The 24,200-nt window shown below is 36.3% G+C and overlaps 2 protein-coding genes across 7 annotated transcripts in view; one reads left to right on the top strand and one right to left on the bottom strand.

Annotated features, from left to right (window-relative positions):
• The window catches only part of LOC125801111 (NACHT, LRR and PYD domains-containing protein 12-like), a 49,026-nt gene extending 37,031 nt beyond the window's left edge, over window positions 1-11,995 (top strand). For all 6 annotated transcript variants that reach the window (XM_049477165.1, XM_049477167.1, XM_049477168.1 and 3 more), the window contains exon 11: window positions 10,995-11,995. In XM_049477165.1, the coding sequence (XP_049333122.1) occupies window positions 10,995-11,551 (557 nt within the window). In that variant the 3' untranslated portion in view covers window positions 11,552-11,995. The remainder of the gene's footprint in view (window positions 1-10,994) is intronic.
• Window positions 1-24,200, bottom strand: part of LOC125801105 (NLR family CARD domain-containing protein 3-like) — a 190,564-nt gene that overhangs the window by 88,122 nt on the left and 78,242 nt on the right. The window lies entirely within an intron of this gene.

Here is a 24,200-nt window from a genome sequence, read left to right as displayed (position 1 = left end):
CAGTGTGAACGTGGCAGCCGCCGAGGGCTTATCTACGGCGGTTCTGTCTGGAATCTCCTCGTGACATCGCTGGTATGCATCATCCACATTAAGCACCGCCCTGGCGGTCAGTAACTATGAAACATAACGCTAGTTACGTATGTAACTGTGGTTATGTGAATAGTGGATGACCGTCAGGGTTCTTGGTCACTCGGATTGCGAGAAGAACCAAGTTTTGAGGAGGAGCAGCGAGTGCCAGGGGCCATTTATACCCCGCTTGCGTCACACGCTGTGTCACGTGTAGTGACTTCGTTGGTATACAACTCTCGGTTCGCCGTGGGCACGGCGGGGAATACATTCACATTAAGCTCCGCCCTGGCGGTCATCCACTATTCACATAACCACAGTTACATACGTAACTAGCGTTTTAATAAATAACGACAGATCAAGTGTAGTTTAAACTGCAAAACCATGATATAAAACTCAATATAAAAACACCACTGTCATATAACCAAGAGAGACATCAGGCAAAATGCACTTCTCCCCTCTCTCTCTCCCTCTCTCTCTCTCTCTTTCTTTCTCTCTCTCTCTCTCTGACTCTCTCTCTCTCTCTCTCTTTCTTTCTCTCTCTTTCGAAACTGAATTCAGAGCGACGCTACAAATAATATAAAACTCAGTTAACTAAAATAAGATGAGTGCGGAAACGTTAATTAAATATTGTCAAATATAAATAATAGCTTGAGGTTTTGGTGAGCTTATTTCCATGTTTTGAAACTGAAACTTTTATTACTATGAGGCTTTTTATTCTGAAAGCCTGTATTTGTTTTAAATTAGTTTTTTTATGAGTTTATATTTTATATTACTTAAGTTTTTATTTGTATTATTTTATTTATCAAAATAGTTTATATAAATAACTATATCATATATTTTATATATATGTATATATATTTTTCCCCATGATTCCCATGTTCTTAGTTTATTGATATTAATTTTATAATTTCTTATTATTCTTATAATTTTACTTTATTTTCACTACTGTTATTTTTTCTTCATAAAATATAAATTCTTTACTTTTTATGTGTCTTTTTATAATCTTTTTCAAATTTCCTATTTTTCCTTTTTTACGCATATATATTATTCGTCTAGAGTAAATGTCACTTTTTATTTCTATTTTTTAAAATATTTTTTATCTGTTTTAAACTGTAAATGCTCAGCTGCATTGTAAATGAGGATCCCCCTCCAGTGTAAATAATGGTTGATTGATTGATTAATATTCAGTGTTGTAAACCCAGTTTTTACATAAACAATAAAGAGAATAGAGAATAAAATAACATTACTCTTCTCTTATATGAGCTGCTGGTGAATCTTCACAGTGTGACGGCGCAGTCCCCCAGCACGCGCTCAGCAGCCCCTCCCCCTGGCCATGGGCGGGGCATGTACAGCGGGAGAGCGTTTGTTCACTCTGTTAGTGCGCACCCAAATACCACCGTCCATCCGGGTGTATCAAACCAAACAGACCAAACCAAACGATTCAATAAAATACAGAGAACCGTCGCATCCCTAATACACACTAAATATAACACTACACACTAAATATATCAATAAATATAACACTAAATATAACACTACACACTAAATATATCACTAAATATAACACTAAATATAACACTACACACTAAATATAACACTAAATATAACACTAAATATAACACTACACACTAAATATAACACTAAATATAACAACACACACACTAAATATGACACTAAATATAACACTACACACTAAATATAACACTACACTCTAAATATAACACTAAATATAACAACACACACACTAAATATGACACTAAATATAACACTACACACTAAATATAACACTAAATATATCACTAAATATAACACTACACACTAAATATATCACTAAATATATCACTAAATATAACACTACACACTAAATATAACACTAAATATAACACTACACACACTAAATATAACACTACACAAACTAAATATAACACTACACACACTAAATATAACACTAAATATAACACTACACACTAAATATAACACTACACACTAAATATAACACTACACACTACATATATCACTAAATATAACACTACACACTAAATATAACACTAAATATAACACTACACACACTAAATATAACACTACACACTCTAAATATATCACTACACACACTAAGTATAACACTAAATATAACAACCCTACACACTAAATATAACAACACTACACACTAAATATATCACTACACACACTAAATATAACACTACACAAACACTAAATATATCACTACACACACTAAATATAACACCACACACACACTAAATATATCACTACACACACTAAATATAACACTAAATATAACAACACTACACACTAAATATATCACTAAATATAACACTAAATATAACACTACACACTAAATATATCACTAAATATAACACTAAATATAACACTAAATATAACACTAAGTATAACACTACACACTAAATATAACACTACACACTAAATATAACACTAAATATAACAACACACACTAAATATGACACTAAATATAACACTACACACTAAATATAACACTACACACTAAATATATCACTAAATATAACACTACACACTAAATATATCCCTAAATATAACACTAAATATAACACTACACACTAAATATAACACTACACACTAAATATATCACTAAATATAACACTACACACTAAATATAACAGTAAATATATCACTAAATATAACACTACACACTAAATATATGACTACACACTAAATATAACACTAAATATATCACTAAATATAACACTACACACTAAATATAACACTACACACTAAATATAACACAACACACTAAATATATCACTAAATATAACACTACACACTAAATATATCACTAAATATAACACTACACACACTAAATATAACACTACACACACTAAATATAACACTACACACTAAATATAACACTACACACTAAATATAACAGTAAATATATCACTAAATATAACACTACACACAAAATATATGACTACACACTAAATATAACACTAAATATATCACTAAATATAACACTACACACTAAATATAACACAACACACTAAATATATCACTAAATATAACACTACACACTAAATATATCACTAAATATAACACTACACACACTAAATATAACACTACACACACTAAATATAACACTACACACTAAATATAACACTACACACTAAATATAACACTAAATATAACAACACATACACTAAATATAACACTACACACTAAATATAACACTACACACTAAATATATCACTAAATATAACACTACACACTAAATATATCACTAAATATAACACTACACACACTAAATATAACACTAAATATAACACTACACGCTAAATATAACACTACACACTAAATATAACACTAAATATAGCAACACATACACTAAATATAACACTACACACTAAATATAACACTACATACACTAAATATAACACTACACACACTACATATAACACTACACACTACATATATCACTAAATATAACACTACACACTAATTATAACAACACACACACTAAATATAACACTACACACACTAAATATAACACTACACACTACATATATCACTAAATATAACACTAAACACTAAATATAACACTAAATATAACACTACACACACTAAATATAACACTACACACTCTAAATATATCACTACACACACTAAGTATAACACTAAATATAACAACCCTACACACTAAATATAACAACACTACACACTAAATATATCACTACACACACTAAATATAACACTACACACACACAATATATCACTACACACACTAAATATAAAACCACACACACTAAATATATCACTACACACACTAAATATAACACTAAATATAACAACACTACACACTAAATATAACACTAAATATAACACTAAATATAACACTACACACTAAATATAACACTACACACTAAATATAACACTAAATATAACAACACACACTAAATATGACACTAAATATAACACTACACACTAAATATAACACTAAATATATCACTAAATATAACACTACACACTAAATATATCACTAAATATAACACTAAATATAACACTACACACTAAATATAACACTAAATATAACACTACACACTAAATATATCACTAAATATAACACTACACTCTAAATATAACACTAAATATATCACTAAATATAACACTACACACTAAATATAACACTAAATATAACACCACACTAAATATAACACTACACACTAAATATATCACTAAATATAACACTACACACACTAAATATAACACTACACACACTAAATATAACACTAAATATAACACTACACACTAAATATAACACTACACACTAAATATAACACTACATACACTAAATATAACACTACACACACTAAATATAACACTACACACTAAATATAACACTACACACTAAATATATCACTAAATATAACACTACACACTAAATATAACACTAAATATAACAACACATACACTACATATAACACTACACACTACATATATCACTAAATATAACACTACACACTAAATATAACACTACACACACTAAATATAACACTACACACACTAAATATAACACTACACACACTAAATATATCACTACACACACTAAGTATAACACTAAATATAACAACCCTACACACTAAATATAACAACACTACACACTAAATATAACAACACTACACACTAAATATATCACTACACACACTAAATATAACACTACACACACACAATATATCACTACACACACTAAATATAACACCACACACACACTAAATATATCACTACACACACTAAATATAACACTACACACACTAAATATAACACTACACACTAAATATAACACTACACACTAAATATAACACTAAATATAACACTACACACACTAAATATAACACAACACACACTAAATATAACACAACACACACTAAATATATTACTACACACACTAAGTATAACACTACACACACACTAAATATATCACTACACACACTAAATATAACACTACACACACACTAAATATATCACTACACACACTAAATATAACACTACACACACACAATATATCACTACACACACTAAATATAACACCACACACACTAAATATATCACTACACACACTAAATATAACACTAAATATAACAACACTACACACTAAATATATCACTACACACACTAAATATAACACTACACACACACTAAATATATCACTACACACACTAAATATAACACTACACACACAATATATCACTACACACACTAAATATAACACCACACACACTAAATATATCACTACATACACTAAATATAACACTAAATATAACAACACTACACACTAAATATATAACTAAATATAACACTACACACTAAATATATCACTAAATATAACACTACACACTAAATATATCACTAAATATATCACTAAATATAACACTACACACTAAATATAACACTACACACTAAATATATCACTAAATATAACACTACACACTAAATATATCACTAAATATAACACTAAATATAACACTACACACTAAATATATCACTAAATATAACACTACACTCTAAATATAACACTAAATATAACAACACACACACTAAATATGACACTAAATATAACACTACACACTAAATATAACACTAAATATATCACTAAATATAACACTATACCCTAAATATATCACCAAATATATCACTAAATATAACACTACACACTAAATATATCACTAAATATAAAACTAAATATAACACTAAATATAACACTACACACTAAATATATCACTAAATATAACACTACACTCTAAATATAACACTAAATATAACAACACACACACTAAATATGACACTAAATATAACACTACACACTAAATATAACACTAAATATATCACTAAATATAACACTATACCCTAAATATATCACCAAATATATCACTAAATATAACACTACACACTAAATATATCACTAAATATAACACTACACACACTAAATATAACACTACACACTAAATATAACACTAAATATAACACTACACACTAAATATATCACTAAATATAACACTACACACTAAATATAACACTAAATATATCACTAAATATAACACTACACACTAAATATATCACTACACACTAAATGTAACACTAAGTATATCACTAAATATAACACCACACACTAAATATAACACTACACACTAAATATATCACTAAATGTAACACTACACACTAAATATATCACTAAATATAACACTACACACACTAAATATAACACTACACACACTAAATATAACACTAAATATAACACTACACACTAAATATATCACTAAATATAACACTAAATATAACAACACACACTAAATATGACACTAAATATAACACTACACACTAAATATATCACTAAATATAACACTACACACTAAATATAACACTAAATGTAACACTACACACTAAATATAACACTACACACTAAATATAACACTAACTATAACAACACATACACTAAATATAACACTACACACTAAATATAACACTACACACACTAAATATAACACTACACACACTAAATATAACACTACACACTACATATATCACTAAATATAACACTACACACTAAATATAACACTACACACACTAAATATAACACTACACGCACTAAATATATCACTACACACACTAAGTATAACACTAAATATAACAACCCTACACACTAAATATAACAACACTACACACTAAATATAACAACACTACACACTAAATATATCACTACACACACTAAATATAACACTACACACACACAATATATCACTACACACACTAAATATAACACCACACACACACTAAATATATCACTACACACACTAAATATAACACTAAATATATCAACACTACACACTAAATATAACACTAAATATAACACTACACACTAAATATATCACTAAATATAACACTACACACTAAATATAACACTAAATATATCACTAAATATAACACTACACACTAAATATATCACTACACACTAAATATAACACTAAATATATCACTAAATATAACACCACACACTAAATATAACACTACACACTAAATATATCACTAAATGTAACACTACACACTACATATATCAGTAAATATAACACTACACACTAAATATAACACTAAATATAACACTACACACACTAAATATAACACTACACACTAAATATATCACTACACACACTAAATATAACACTACACACACTAAATATATCACTACACACACTAAGTATAACACTAAATATAACAACCCTACACACTAAATATAACAACCCTACACACTAAATATAACAACACTACACACTAAATATATCACTACACACACTAAATATAACACTACACACACACACTAAATATATCACTACACACACTAAATATAACACTACACACAATATATCACTACACACTAAATATAACACCACACACACTAAATATATCACTACACACACTAAATATAACACTAAATATAACAACACTACACACTAAATATATCACTAAATATAACACTACACACTAAGTATAACACTAAATATAACAACACACACACTAAATATGACACTAAATATAACAATACACACTAAATATAACACTAAATATATCACTAAATATAACACTACACACTAAATATATCACTAAATATAACACTACACACTAAATATATCACTAAACATAACACTACACACTAAATATAACACTAAATATAACACTACACACACTAAATATAACACTACACACTAAATATAACACTAAATATAACACTACACACTAAATATATCACTAAATATAACACTACACACTAAATATAACACTAAATATATCACTAAATATAACACTACACACTAAATATATCACTACACACTAAATATAACACTAAATATATCACTAAATATAACACCACACACTAAATATAACACTACACACTAAATATATCACTAAATGTAACACTACACACTAAATATATCACTAAATATAACACTACACACACTAAATATAACACTACACACACTAAATATAACACTAAATATAACACTACACACTAAATATATCACTAAATATAACACTAAATATAACACTAAATATAACAACACACACTAAATATGACACTAAATATAACACTACACACTAAATATATCACTAAATATAACACTACACACTAAATATAACACTAAATATAACACTACACACTAAATATAACACTACACACTAAATATAACAACACATACACTAAATATAACACTACACACTAAATATAACACTACACACACACTAAATATAACACTACACACTAAATATATCACTAAATATAACACTACACACTAAATATAACACTAAATATAACAACACACACACTAAATATGACACTAAATATAACACTACACACTAAATATAACACTAAATATATCACTAAATATAACACTATACCCTAAATATATCACTAAATATATCACTAAATATAACACTACACACTAAATATATCACTAAATATAACACTACACACTAAATATATCACTAAATATATCACTAAATATAACACTACACACTAAATATATCACTACACACTAAATGTAACACTAAGTATATCACTAAATATAACACCACACACTAAATATAACACTACACACTAAATATATCACTAAATGTAACACTAAACACTAAATATATCACTAAATATAACACTACACACACTAAATATAACACGACACACACTAAATATAACACTAAATATAACACTACACACTAAATATATCACTAAATATAACACTAAATATAACACTAAATATAACAACACACACTAAATATGACACTAAATATAACACTACACACTAAATATATCACTAAATATAACACTACACACTAAATATAACACTAAATATAACACTACACACTAAATATAACACTACACACTAAATATAACACTAAATATAACAACACATACACTAAATATAACACTACACACTAAATATAACACTACACACACTAAATATAACACTACACACACTAAATATAACACTACACACTACATATATCACTAAATATAACACTACACACTAAATATAACACTACACACACTAAATATAACACTACACACACTAAATATATCACTACACACACTAAGTATAACACTAAATATAACAACCCTACACACTAAATATAACAACACTACACACTAAATATAACAACACTACACACTAAATATATCACTACACACACTAAATATAACACTACACACACACAATATATCACTACACACACTAAATATATCACTACACACACTAAATATAACACTAAATATAACAACACTACACACTAAATATAACACTACACACACTAAATATAACACTACACACTACATATATCAGTAAATATAACACTACACACTAAATATAACACTAAATATAACACTACACACACTAAATATAACACTACACACTAAATATATCACTACACACACTAAGTATAACACTAAATATAACAACCCTACACACTAAATATAACAACACTACACACTAAATATATCACTACACACACTAAATATAACACTACACACACACACACTAAATATATCACTACACACACTAAATATAACACTACACACACACAATATATCACTACACACACTAAATATAACACCACACACACTAAATATATCACTACACACACTAAATATAACACTAAATATAACAACACTACACACTAAATATATCACTAAATATAACACTACACACTAAATATAACACTAAATATAACACTAAATATAACACTACACACTAAATATAACACTAAATATAACAACACACACACTAAATATGACACTAAATATAACACTACACACTAATTATAACACTAAATATATCACTAAATATAACACTGCACACTAAATATATCACTAAATATATCACTAAATATAACACTACACACTAAATATATCACTAAATATATCACTAAATATAACACTACAAACTAAATATAACACTAAATATAACACTACGCACTAAGTATATCACTAAATATAACACTACACACTAAATATAACACTAAATATATCACTAAATATAACACTACACACTAAATATAACACTAAATATAACACTAAATATAACACTACACACTAAATATAACACTAAATATAACACTACACACTAAATATAACACTAAATATACACACTATAACACTACACACTAAATATAACACTACACACTAAATATCACTAAATATAACACTACACACTAAATATATCACTAAATATAACACTACACACACTAAATATAACACGACACACACTAAATATAACACTAAATATAACACTACACACTAAATATAACACTACACACTAAATATAACACTAAATATAACACTACACACTAAATATAACACTAAATATAACAACACATACACTAAATATAACACCACACACACTAAATATATCACTACACACACACACACTAAATATAACACTACACACTAAATATAACACTAAATATAACAACACATACACTAAATATAACACTACACACTAAATATAACACTACACACACTAAATATAACACTACACACTACATATATCACTAAATATAACACTACACACTAAATATAACACTAAATATAACACTACACACACTAAATATAACACCACACACACTAAATATATCACTACACACACACACACTAAATATAACACTACACACACTAAATATAACACTACACACACTAAATATAACACTACACACTAAATATAACAACACTACACACTAAATATATCACTACACACACTAAATATAACACTACACACACACACAAAATATATCACTACACACACTAAATATAACACCACACACACACACAAGATATATCACTACACACACAGTAAATATAACACTACACACTAAATACACTCTGTGTGTGTTCTTGTGTTCAGACGGCTGTGATTTCACTCTGGATCTGAACACAGTGCAGTGTGATCTCTCTCTGAGTGAGGAGAACAGGAGGGTGGAGTTTAGAGAGGAGCTGCAGTCGTATCCTGATCATCCAGAGAGATTTGATGGGTGGTGGCAGGTTCTGAGTAGAGAGAGAGTTACTGGTGTTACTGGACGCTGTTACTGGGAGGCTGAGTGGAGCGGGGGAGGAGCTGCTGTAGCTCTGAGTTATAAAACCATCAGCAGGAAAGGAGGAGGATTAGACTGTTGGTTTGGAGGGAATATAAACTCCTGGAGTCTGTTCTGCTCTGATAACAGATACTCTGTTGAACACAATGATAACAGAACTGATCTCTCCACTCCTCCCTCCGGCTGTAGGAGAGTAGGAGTGTATGTGGACTGTCCCTCCGGCACTCTGTCCTTCTACAGAGTCTCCACTAATACACCCTCACACTCACACACACACTTACACACATTCTACACCACCTTCACTCAGCCCCTCTATGCAGGTTTTAGGGTTTATTCTGGCTCCTCAGTGCGTCTGTGTAAGATAGAATAACCCTGTGTGTAACAGAGATTCGGTGTGTGTGTGTGTGTGTGTGGGAGGGAGAATGTTTGTATAAATATAAGTATGTAAATATTTTATATATCTAATTTTGTATTTTTTTCCAGAACCTTTATTTTAATTACTGTTATCTTCATTCAGTACTGTTATTATTGTTAATTATTGTTTTATTTTATTGTAAATTAGGTTCATATTAATAAAGCTGAATAAATGAAGAAAGGTGAAGAGGAGTCTGATGGTTTTTTGTGTGTTTGTTTTGTGTGGTCAGATTACGGTGGAAGTTGGAGTCGAGTTTGGTCGAGTTTTGCTTGTTGTAGTTTCTTGTCTTGTCTTGGACACCGTCTGCCCCTCAACAAAGCTGCAGTACCGTCCACTGAAGTCCTGCGTCATTCTGTAGTCCTCGTACGGCTTCCAAATAAATCTGTTCATAACCCTGTACGTTTTATTCTGTGTACATTCATCTCCTAAACATCACTGGATCCTCTGAATTACGAGTCGTAATGAGAAAAATTAGAAATTGAGAATTTTTCTCTCTAAAAATTTGAGAAGTTAGCTTTAAGCTAATGCTACAGCGCAGCTGCAGAGATCGACAGGGGACTCTTTTCAGCGCAACACCAGCGAACTCTGGCCGTATATTTACAGCATATTTACACACAGCTGATCCAACTAATGAACTAACTGCCCTCATTGAGGAGAGCTGAGAGTGTTACAGCAGGAAATCAATAACCCAGCAGCACAGATACCTCTTTTCCACCAACAAAGTGCTGGTGCTGGAGCCGGTTCCAGTCCCTGAGAACCTTTTAAGAACCGGCCCGTGTTTTCACTGCTTTAAGGAGTTACTCACTAAGTACATGATTGTACATTAGAGCTGTTTGGTGCTTCTGGCTCGTTGTTTTAGTAGTTTTACATTAGGTATTTTATACTTTATGGCTCTTAAGTTAGTGGGATTAGCTCTGTGGTTCTGGAGTAACTCTGTCCTTCTAGTTTTTCTGCTGTATCACTCAGCGAGGGCAGGTAGTTAGTTGATTAGTTAGTTAATTAGTTGATTATTTGGGTCAGTTGTGCTCTAATAAACTAATGACCATAACTAAATAATAAACCCTGCAGGGAAGCGCTACTCCTGAACAGTAAAAGCTCACTTTCTCTTATTATCTGCATTTTAAAGCTCTAACACAGTCTACACTGCTCAACATCACCATACACCAGACTGATAAGAGTTTTCACCTGTTTAAATACTTTAATGAACCTCTGTGAAGAAGAAGAAGAATCTAGAACGTGATCTGACAGAAGTTCGCTGGTGTTGCGTAGAATGCAGCGATATTTAGGAGTAAAATGTAGACAGAATAAAACGTACAGGTTCTAAACACATTTATTTACCACAGAATGTGACAGAGGCCAGTTTATGAAAAGCCCATTCACTTTTCTTATAGGTCTGAACCTTTTAGACACTGAACCCCAAATATGGGCATAAACAACATGGAACCGACTACAAAATGACGACACGCCTTCAGTGGTCTATTTAAACCCTTCTGGCCCACTATTAAAGGTAATATAAAGGTTAGAATGGAGCTTATTTATGAAAATATATTGACAAAAAAATACCCATAAATGACCTTCAATCCATTCAGATTCAGAATGAAATTTTAAGATCATCTCCTCAACAAAGTGGATGAAGCAATGCTGAAGATGTGTGAGTGGATCTATATCTATATGTAATAATAATAAATATAGAAACAAAGAAATACACTGGTTATTAAAGTCTCAATAACTGAGTAGGTTTATTATATATGTAATATATTTAGCTTTGCTCAGTTTGATGAACAAAAAAATGAAGAAAAGTAAACAGTGCTGGAGAAAAAAACACTGCTTTTTTCTTTAGACTTTGTTGTTGATTCTGCTGCTTCTTCTTCTTTTCCTTCAAAAGAGAATGTGTGTAATGGTTATTAAACAGGATTATTATGATAATAATAAAAAGCAGGAGGATCAGAAGGAGAAGGAGGATAAAGAAGTAGACCTAGGAGAATCTTCTCCTCTTTCAAAAACAGCACTGAGCTCCAGAACGCACGTCTTCATCAAGATCTGCAGGATCTTTCCTTTCCCCCAAACTTTCCCCGAAACCTGATTCAAAAACAGCATTTCATCTTAAAAATATCAACTTTATGAACACTCACAACCAAATGTGTAGGATCTGTGTCACAGTTTAGCCTTTGTCTGTCTTCTGTTTCTCCCTCGTTTGGTCTCTTGTGCTCCTGCCCCTCTGTTTTCCTGTCAGTGTTCACAGCCATGTGCTATTGTTGTTGTTAGTATTTGTCTCCACCCTAGCTCCGCCCCAGCCCTGCCCTGTAGCATCAGTGTTCTCACCTGTGTCCTGTTTGTAACCCCGCCCCCTCGTCTTCCTAGCCCAGGTGTTTCTCACTCTCCTCTTGTATTTAAGCCCCTCTGTTAGAATGTTCAGTGTCGAGTCTTTTGTCTTTTGTATCTTGTATCCAGTATCCTTTGTATCCAGTATCCAGTATGTATCCTTGCTACCCGTATGTTTCCTTGTCTTAGTTTCTTAGTCTGTGTTTCTTGTTTATATCATCCAAGCCTTGTTTTTGCGTTACCCGCGTTTTGTTTATTTTGATTTATCTTGTCTGTTTAATTATAATAAATATCTTTGCACTTACGTCCTCCTCCTCCTTCACACCCCTCCGACTCCCGAGTAACATAAGACTCGACCTAAATATGGACGTAGCGAAGAGGAATGCCACGAGGAAGGCGGACCTGGCGTATCTCCGGTTCCTCGCGGAGCTAATTCGGGGGGATGAACCGCTCCCGGCGCCTCTCCGTGGGGTGGAGAGTGTCGGCCCAGCTCCAGCTAAGCTAACTAGCATGTTAGCTCCACCGCACTCTCCAGCCCGACCGACTTCCAGCACTCCAGCTCGGCCGGCTTCAAGCTCTCCAGCGCGGCCGGCATCCAGCTCTCCAGCGCGGCCGACTTTCAGCACTCCAGCTCGGCAGCCTTCCAGCTCTCAAGCCCGGCCGCCTTCCAGCTCTCAAGCCCGGCCGCCTTCCAGCTCTCAAGCCCGGCCGACTCCCAGCTCTCAAGCTCGGCCGGATCCCAGCTGTACAGCCCGGCTGGATTCCGGGTTTTCGACTCCTGCTCCGGAAGCAAGCTCCGGTCCGGTGTTTTCAGCCACGCCCACTGCTGAGTCTGCGGCTCCTGTCCGGATCTTGGCGGCAGCCGCACTCTCAGCTCCCGCTGAAGCGGCTTCTTCGCCAGCAGGACCCACCGCCTCTGGATCAGCGCTGCCCGCGGCTCCCGCCGCCTCTGAATCAGCGCTGCCTGCGGCTCCGGCCGCCTTTGACTCTGTGCCCGCGGCCCCGGCCGCCTCTGACCCAGTTCCCGCGGCCCCGGCCGCCTCTGACCCAGTTCCCGCGGCCCCGGCCGCCTCTGACTCTGTGCCTGCTGTTACCCCAGTTCGTGTGCCTAGGGGTCCAGCCTCTGCTCCTGTGCCTACTCCCAGGTCACGAGCTCCTAGACCCGCCGCGCCTGCTCAAGCTGCACCCGCCGCGCCTGCTCAAGCTGCACCCGCCGCGCCTGCTCAAGCTGCACCCGCCGCGCCTGCTCAAGCTGCACCCGCCGCGCCTGCTCAAGCTGCACCCGCCGCGCCTGCTCAAGCTGCACCCGCCGCGCCTGCTCAAGCTGCACCCGCCGCGCCTGCTCAAGCTGCACCCGCCGCGCCTGCTCAAGCTGCACCCGCCGCGCCTGCTCAAGCACCAGCAGCACCCGCCGCTCCAGCCTCAGCTCCAGCCCAAGCACCAGCAGCACCCGCTGCTCCAGCCTCAGCTCCAGCTCAAGCACCTGCAGCACCCGCTGCTCCAGCCTCAGCTCCAGCTCAAGCACCAGCAGCATCCGCTGCTCCAGCCTCAGCTCCAGCTCAAGCACCAGCAGCTTCCGCTGCTCCAGCCTCAGCTCCAGCTCCAGCACCTGCTGCCACAGCTCCAGCTCCAGCACCTGCTGCCACAGCTCCAGCTCCAGCACCTGCTGCCACAGCTCCAGCTCCAGCACCTGCTGCCACAGCTCCAGCTCCAGCACCTGCTGCCACAGCTCCAGCTCCAGCACCTGCTGCCACAGCTCCAGCTCCAGCACCTGCTGCCACAGCTCCAGCTCCAGCACCTGCTGCCACAGCTCCAGCTCCAGCACCTGCTGCCACAGCTCCAGCTCCAGCACCTGCTGCCACAGCTCCAGCTCCAGCACCTGCTGCCACAGCTCCAGCTCCAGCACCTGCTGCCACAGCTCCAGCTCCAGCACCTGCTGCCACAGCTCCAGCTCCAGCACCTGCTGCCACAGCTCCAGCTCCAGCACCTGCTGCCACAGCTCCAGCTCCAGCACCTGCTGCCACAGCTCCAGCTCCAGCACCTCCGGCCTCAGCCTCAGCTCCTGCAGCTCCCGCTGCTCCAGCCTCAGCTCCAGCACCAGCAGTGCCTGCCGCCCACGTGGTACCCACTGCTCCAGACCCTGTGCCCGCGGCTCCGGCCGCCTCTGACCCTGTGCCCGCGGCTCCGGCCGCCTCTGACCCTGTGCCCGCGGCTCCGGCCGCCTCTGACCCTGTGCCCGCGGCTCCGGCCGCCTCTGACCCTGTGCCCGCGGCTCCGGCCGCCTCTGACCCTGTGCCCGCGGCTCCGGCCGCCTCTGACCCTGTGCCCGCGGCTCCGGCCGTCTCTGACCCTGTGACCACTCCCAGAACTTTGTATACCCCCAGGCCTGCCCCAAGGCCCCCTGTCTTTGCCCCCAGAACTGTGCCCAGGCTGGCTCCTTGGACTTCCGTACAGACTTTCGCCAGTCCTGGGCACCCACCAATGTTTGTTCCCGTGTCTCTCCCTGTCCTGGTCCCGGTGTCTGTGTTTGTTCCCATTCCTGTCCCCGGTGGTTTTCCTGTTCCCGTCCCTGTCACTGTGTTTGTGTCCGTCCCTGTCCAGGTATTTGTTCCAGTTCCCCGGTCCAGTTTTGTCCAGCCCCCTGTCCAGTCTCAGCCCCGTGTCCAGCCTCCTGTCCAGCCCTGTGTCCTGTCCCCTGTCCAGTCTCAGTCTCCGTTCCCTGTCCAGTCTCCGTCTCCTGTTCGGTCCCCTGTCCAGTCTCTGTTTCCGTCCACAGTCCAGTCCCTACCCTCTGTCCAGTCTAAGCCCCTAGCCCAGTCTATGTTCTCCTCCACAGTCCAGTCTCTGTCCCAGTCTACTGTCCAGTCCTCTGTCCTGTCTCCGTTCGTGTCCCCTGTCCAGTCCCTGTTCCCTCTCTCTCGGCGCCTCTGGTAGTGGCGCCGTTGAGGGGGGGTAATGTCACAGTTTAGCCTTTGTCTGTCTTCTGTTTCTCCCTCGTTTGGTCTCTTGTGCTCCTGCCCCTCTGTTTTCCTGTCAGTGTTCACAGCCATGTGCTATTGTTGTTGTTAGTATTTGTCTCCACCCTAGCTCCGCCCCAGCCCTGCCCTGTAGCATCAGTGTTCTCACCTGTGTCCTGTTTGTAACCCCGCCCCCTCGTCTTCCTAGCCCAGGTGTTTCTCACTCTCCTCTTGTATTTAAGCCCCTCTGTTAGAATGTTCAGTGTCGAGTCTTTTGTCTTTTGTATCTTGTATCCAGTATCCTTTGTATCCAGTATCCAGTATGTATCCTTGCTACCCGTATGTTTCCTTGTCTTAGTTTCTTAGTCTGTGTTTCTTGTTTATATCATCCAAGCCTTGTTTTTGCGTTACCCGCGTTTTGTTTATTTTGATTTATCTTGTCTGTTTAATTATAATAAATATCTTTGCACTTACGTCCTCCTCCTCCTTCACACCCCTCCGACTCCCGAGTAACAATCTGGTTTTATATTGGGGGGAAACATTTACTTAAAAAAGAATTTAATCCACCTTATAGTGACTTACAACAACATTTACAGAATTACAGTTAATCACAAATAAATAAAATATATTTTTATCTGTCCTACTGTTTACTATTAGTTAAATCCAACCAAAGGTCTCTTTACAACCTAAACATAATATTCCACATTACATTTACTGTTTAAAAAGAAAATGCGTGTGAAATGAGTTCTTGCACCAATTTAAAAGTCAAATGTAATGCTTTTTATGACCTTTTAAGACCTCAATAAATATAATTTAAGACACAAAAATATAGTCAGAATTTCTTTGGTTCTCTCTCCGGTAGAAAGTTAGCTAACTTTCTGCTGACGTTAGTATGTTAGCTAACTCGCTGCTAATGTTCGCTAGCTCTCTGCTATTCTTAGTTCTATTCCTGATAACGTTAGGAAGCTCGTTTAAGCTACCTAAAGTTAGTATGTTAGCTAGCTTGCTGCTAACATTAGTTAGCTTGCTGCTAATGTCAGTATGTTTGCTAACTCACAACTAATATTAGCTAGCGTTCAGCTAACCTTACTTCTATGCCTGGTAATGTTAGCTAGTTAGTATATTAGCTGCTAAAGTTATTATGTTAGCTAGCTCTCTGCTAACCTTCGTTCTATCCCTGCTAACGTTAGCGAACTCACTTTAGTTAGCTAAAGTTAGTATATCTAACTCGCCGCTAATGTTAGCTTGCTCTCTGCTAACCTTAGTTCTATCCCTGCTAACGTTAGCTAACTTATTTAGTTAGCTAAAGATATTATGTTAGCCAACTCGCCGCTAATGTTAGCTAGCTCTCTGCAAACCTTAGTTCTATCCCTGCTAATGTTAGCGAACTCACTTCAGTTAGCTAAAGTTATGTTAGCCAACTCGCCGCTAATGTTAGCTAACTTATTTAGTTAGCTAAAGTTATTATGTTAGCCAACTCGCCGCTAATGTTAGCTAGCTCTCTGCTAACCTTAGTTCTATCCCTGCTTATGTTAGCTAACTTATTTAGTTAGCTAAAGTTATTATGTTAGCCAACTCGTCGCTAATGTTAGCTAGCTCTATGCTAACATTAGTTCTATCCCTGCTAATGTTCGCTAACTTATTTAGTTAGATAAAGTTAGTATGTTAGCTAGCTGGCCACTGTGTTTTTCCATCGGCATTAAACGCACTGTCTGAGAATGTAATACCTACAGCAAATTTCCAGTAAACTTAAGACAATTTAATTTACCCAGATTTAAATTTACTTAAAAAGTTGTTTTAAGACTTTTTAAGGACCTGCGGGAACCCTGTATACATATATGACAAAAACTGATCACCTAATATTTAAAATAATATAATATATAAATCAGATTTGCTTATTATTATTATTATTTTGTATATTTATACTTCTAACGATGGTGCCTTTTTATTAAAAGAATATAACTTAACATTTCATAGAGATTTTTGGCAGCAGTTAATATAAACGTTTGATAACCCAAACCCCAAAACTCGTTTTTATTGCAGTATAATGTTATTGTTGCGATTCATTGCTCTCATCACTGACATCGAGTGTAAAGCCAGTGTTGTGCTGAATTCAGCACCCCCGACAGGAAAAGCACCCTCTCTCAGGAGCGCGCACCAATGTTAATTTCGTTGACAAATAATTTTCGTCATAGTTTTTTTTCCCGAGACGAAAACTAAATAAAAACAGCATAAAAAAATTAATTGAGACGAAATTAACTGACATTTTCATCAACGAATAAAAACGAGATTAAAATGTTTGGCAGGGACGACATCCAATCAGAACTGATTTACTTTTATGAAAGGTAGGGACCAGTTAGGAAGAGATCCAATCACAACTACTTTAGTGAAGGTGGAGATGCAGGAAAAGAGGGGTTGTCATCCAATCAGTGTGGGTCTCTCAGTACCCATGGTCAGATAAAAAAACATATTTAATAATTTACATTAAATCATATATAAATATATTTCACATTCAAACATCAACAATATTACACAACTGGTTAATAAATGTTTAATTTTCATGAGTGTGTAGTTAATAATTCAAGGAAACTGATGAAAAAGCATTTACATTTACACCCTTTACATTTTAGTCGACTAAACTGACTGTAATTTTAGTCAACTATATTCTTATGATATTTAATCGGCTAAAACTAGACTAAAACTATGACTATGACTAAAACCAAATCAAAATTTGTTGTCAAAATTAACACTGCCTCATCCACATACCCAGGACTTCATCAAAGATCTTGTAGAGGCCGGGAACGTACGTCACGACACGACATGACAGTTTAATCCGATGTCTTCGTCGAACACCTACATTCTCTAAAGGAGAAGAACGAGGAACATCACAGGACCTGCAATTTCTCAAAGCTCCATCTGATACCAGTTCTTTTCTCTCCAGTGCTGGATACAAAGAGATTAGCACTGTTACAAATGACTGACTTGTTCTGATCAGATCCAGTAAAAAAGGACAGGAATTCTACTGCAATATATAAAGATCTACAGGTCCTTCTTTAAAAATTAGCATATTGTGATAAAGTTAATTATTTTCTGTAATGTACTGATAAACTTTAGACCTTCATATGTTTTAGATTCATTACACACAACTGAAGTAGTTCAATTCTTTTATTGTTTTAATATTGATGATTTGGCAAAAAAGTAAAGAAAAAACAAAAATCAGAAAAAATAAGCATATTTCATCCGACAAATAAAAGAAAAGTGTTTTTAATACAAAAAAAGTCAACCTTCAAAAAATTATGTTCAGTTATGCACTCAGTACTTGGTCGGGAATCCTTTTGGAGAAATAACTGCTTCAGTGCGGCGTGGCATGGAGGCAATCAGCCTGTGGCACTGCTGAGGTGTTCTGGAGGCTCAGGGTGCTTTGATAGCGGCCTTAAGCTCATCCAGAGTGTTGGGTCTTGCGTCTCTCAACTTTCTCTTCACAATATCCCACAGATTCTCTATTGGGTTCAGGTCAGGAGAGTTGGCAGACAAATTGAGCACAGTAATACCATGGTCAGTAAACCATTTACCAGTGGTTTTGGCACTGTGAACATGTGCCAGGTCCTGCTGAAAAATGAAATCTTCATCTCCATAAAGCTTTTCAGCAGATGGAAACATGAAGTGTTTCAAAATCTCCTGATAGCTAGCTGCATTGACCCCGCCCTTGATAAAACACAGTGGACCAACACCAGCAGCTGACATGGCACCCCAGACCATCACTGACTGTGGGTACTTGACACTGGACTTGACCTGGACTTGACTTGACAAAGTGGCTTGACCTGGGGAATGCGGCACCTGTAGCCCATTTCCTGCACACGCCTGTGCACGGTGGCTCTAGATGTTTCTACTCCAGACTCAGTCCACTGCTTCCGCAGGTCCCCCAAGGTCTGGAATCGACCCTTCTCCACAATCTTCCTCAGGGTCTGGTCACCTCTTCTCGTTGTGCAGCACTTTTTCTTTCCCACAGACTTCCCACTGAGGTGTCTTGATACAGCACTCTGGGAACAGCCTACTCGTTCAGAAATTTCTTTCTGTGTCTTACCCTCTTGCTTGAGGTGTCAATGATGGCCTTCTGGACAGCAGTCAGGTCGGCAGTCTTACCCATGATTATGGTTTGAAGTGAGTATGGAGTAATGAACCAGGCTGGTAGTTTTTAAAAGCCTCAGGAATCTTTTGCAGGTGTTTAGAGTTAATTCGTTGATTCAGATGATTAGGTTAATAGCTCGTTTAGAGTACCTTTTCATGATATGGTAATTTTGTGATATAGGAATTTTGGTTTTCATGAGCTGTATGCCAAAATAATCAGTATTAAAACAATAAAGACCTGAAATATTTCAGTTGGTGTGCAATGAATCTAAAATATATGAAAGTTTAATTTTTATAATTTCATTATGGAAAAGAATGAACTTTATCACAATATGCTGATTTTTTGAGAAGGAGCTGTAGTACATTTATTAGTATATTTGATATGTTTGAAAAACAGTTTTTGTTTGTGGTTTTATTTGAGTTTATAATAATCTGTAGAGTATAGCCAACCAATTATCTAGACATGAACAATTTCAATATGTTTATTAAACAAAATCACATCAAATACAATAAGTCAGTTGTATTTATGTAATGTGGCAAATAAAATGCTCATTGAACTATATGAAGATACATTAGGAACAAACAATTGAAAGCTAACTTACCAAGGAAAACGGTGGAACAGTTATTAGAAAAATGTACTGTCCCTTAAGGCTGACACAGCTTAGGTGACCTTTTGTTGTGTGGCCTCTGAGGTTCTGTGCAGGCGGGGTCCTTAGGCACAGATTTTTCAGGCATGTGTTGGTCAACTTCGGACATGGGGTCCTACAGACCCTCTGGTGCATGTTGGGTGATTTCATGATCGCATATTTCTGTTGAAAGTGACCAAGACAAGAAGTGTTCAGGTTCAGGGTTCAGGTTGTAGCAGTTCAGGTAAGTTATTAAGGGAGCATTGCTGACGGTCAGGGCGTGTTTCTCACTGGATTCTGAGCGTGTCAGACAGCAGTTTGATGAAGATCTTCTGCTTCATGCTGCAGCTTTGGCAGCGATGAAGCACGGTGCAATGATCCGGGTTGTCCTGTTTGTTGCTGCAGATTGAGAACTTCATGACTGCGAACACCGAACCGGTAACAGAGTTCACCGCTGGCTCCGGGGTGCTAATGGCCGTGTCAGAGACTAGCAGGTCTGGGATTTTCTCTACCGCTGTTGAGAAGGTTGTGGTCAGCTGGACTTTTCCCTTGTTTGGGCAGTAAGGAGAGCATTTTGGATCAAACTTATTCTTCATATAAGGTGCAATATGCGAACGATGGATTATTCTGAGCTGAACAAGTTCAAGTTTTATTACAAACTGACGTTTTCTTAGCTTGATCCCAGATCTCATTCCAATCATCATCAAGTAAAACAACTGACAGCTCTCTCTCTCAGATCTGCTTAGGGTCATCTGTATTGGTTTCAGAAGTTAAACTTACAATTAAGTAAAAGACAGATATCTGTTTCTAATCTGGACTGTTCAGGACTGCTTTCTCTATGTCAGATAATGTAACCATAGTATTAAGAGTGGTCTTTCTATTAATAAAAGTTGTAAAAATCTAAAAAAATAAATAAATAAATGCTCTTTAGTCAAATTAAATTTCTCAGCAAGTTGTTCAAAATACATTACTATATTAGTTGACTCTCTAAATATATCTTTTACACGACATATACCCACACTCTTCCAATGATTAAAACCTGGGTCTGTGTGCCCTGGCATGAACTCCGGATTATTCAGAATCGGCATAATGCCATGGTGAAATTAGCTGTACGTATATTATTAGGTTGTGTTGATTGTTAAACAAAAATAACATAAAAGCGTCTACTCACGTTCTGTGCCTTCTTGAGATTTCCTTCTCTGATGTTGTAAGAGCATCTCTTTTCGTTGCCTTTACCAATTTCTTTCTTGCCATTTCATAGGTGTCTACATATAGAATATAATAATAATATTTACATTGAAAGGTGTCAAACTATGAACAACTGAACTTTTGGAGTGAAGTGCAGTAAGTAAGTAAGTAAGTAAGTAAGTAAGTAAGTAGTCACATATATATTTTCAATACCTTTACAAGGTATTCAGCCCAGTTTTCATCTGGTTCCTCTTGGTTCACCACTGCTGCCTTCACACGATTTTGCTTTTTAAAGGGTGGCCAGAACGATATTTTTTTGGTCTACACTCAGCCAACATCTTGGAACCACTTCTACTTCGTTTTTTTCAGTAAACACATCGACTGCAAACATTCTTAGAGGAAAAAAACATGAGCTAAGAAACTACAAATTCTGTACACTGTGCGTTTGTGTATGCAAATGTTCTTTTTTTTTTAAGTTAATATCCATAAATGAAATGACATAATATCCTCATTCCATATTGTCCACTGAAAAAAAAAAAATGCAAATCCTACACTAAATAAAAGTTTCAATAATGAAAATATCAGTGCTTCAGCAATTTGTTACAAGACTAGGGGTGGAAACTACAGTGCACCTCACAATACAATATTACGTTTTGCACAATAATGGTAACACAGCATCTGTGTAATTGAAGAGAATAATAGCAGGAATTATGGATGCATTGGTGTTTTAGTTTTACACAAAATTTGATAAGCACCCCCACATGGAGAAATTAAGTATTGATTTTACTAAATCAAGTCCTGGGGAGTTTAACACGCCTATGATTTAATAAAATGTTTTAATTAAGCAATAGAATACAAGAGGAAGTGTGTTATTGTGTATAACATCACGGCTGTGAATTGGTCGTAAACACAAGCCAAAAGCCTGTGATACAAAAGTCTGTATTTGACGCTATGTAATGATACAATATGTGTTGGATGAAACTATAGTGCACAGGAATTTAGTATAATGTGAAAACACAAGCTAATGTTTTTGTCCCAGAATTGATTTAAAATGTGTCAGAAACTTAAAAATAACCATTCTGTTGAACTCCTTGGCCCAGAATTGTATGGAAAAGTGTGCTCATTGGTCTGTATAGGTCAGAGACTGTAAAAAAAGATGGACGCCGTGTCTCCGTTCCCATTCATTCAGTGAAAATGAAGCCAAAATCTTCCTCCATGTTGGCGATCCTGACACCTGATTCTGCGCAGTAGAGACCAGAGGAGGGAGAAAGACTGTGGAGAGCAGCCTACTCATTTGAATAACCCCGCCCCTGAGGGCTGCCTCGAGGTCACAGGCTGCAGAGCGGAGCGGAGCTGACGGTCTGTTATTGGTCCCGCCCATAA

Source organism: Astyanax mexicanus, chromosome 4 (genome assembly GCF_023375975.1).
Source record: "Astyanax mexicanus isolate ESR-SI-001 chromosome 4, AstMex3_surface, whole genome shotgun sequence".
NCBI classification, from domain to species: domain Eukaryota; kingdom Metazoa; phylum Chordata; class Actinopteri; order Characiformes; family Acestrorhamphidae; genus Astyanax; species Astyanax mexicanus.
This window is presented reverse-complemented; position numbering and strand designations above follow the sequence as displayed.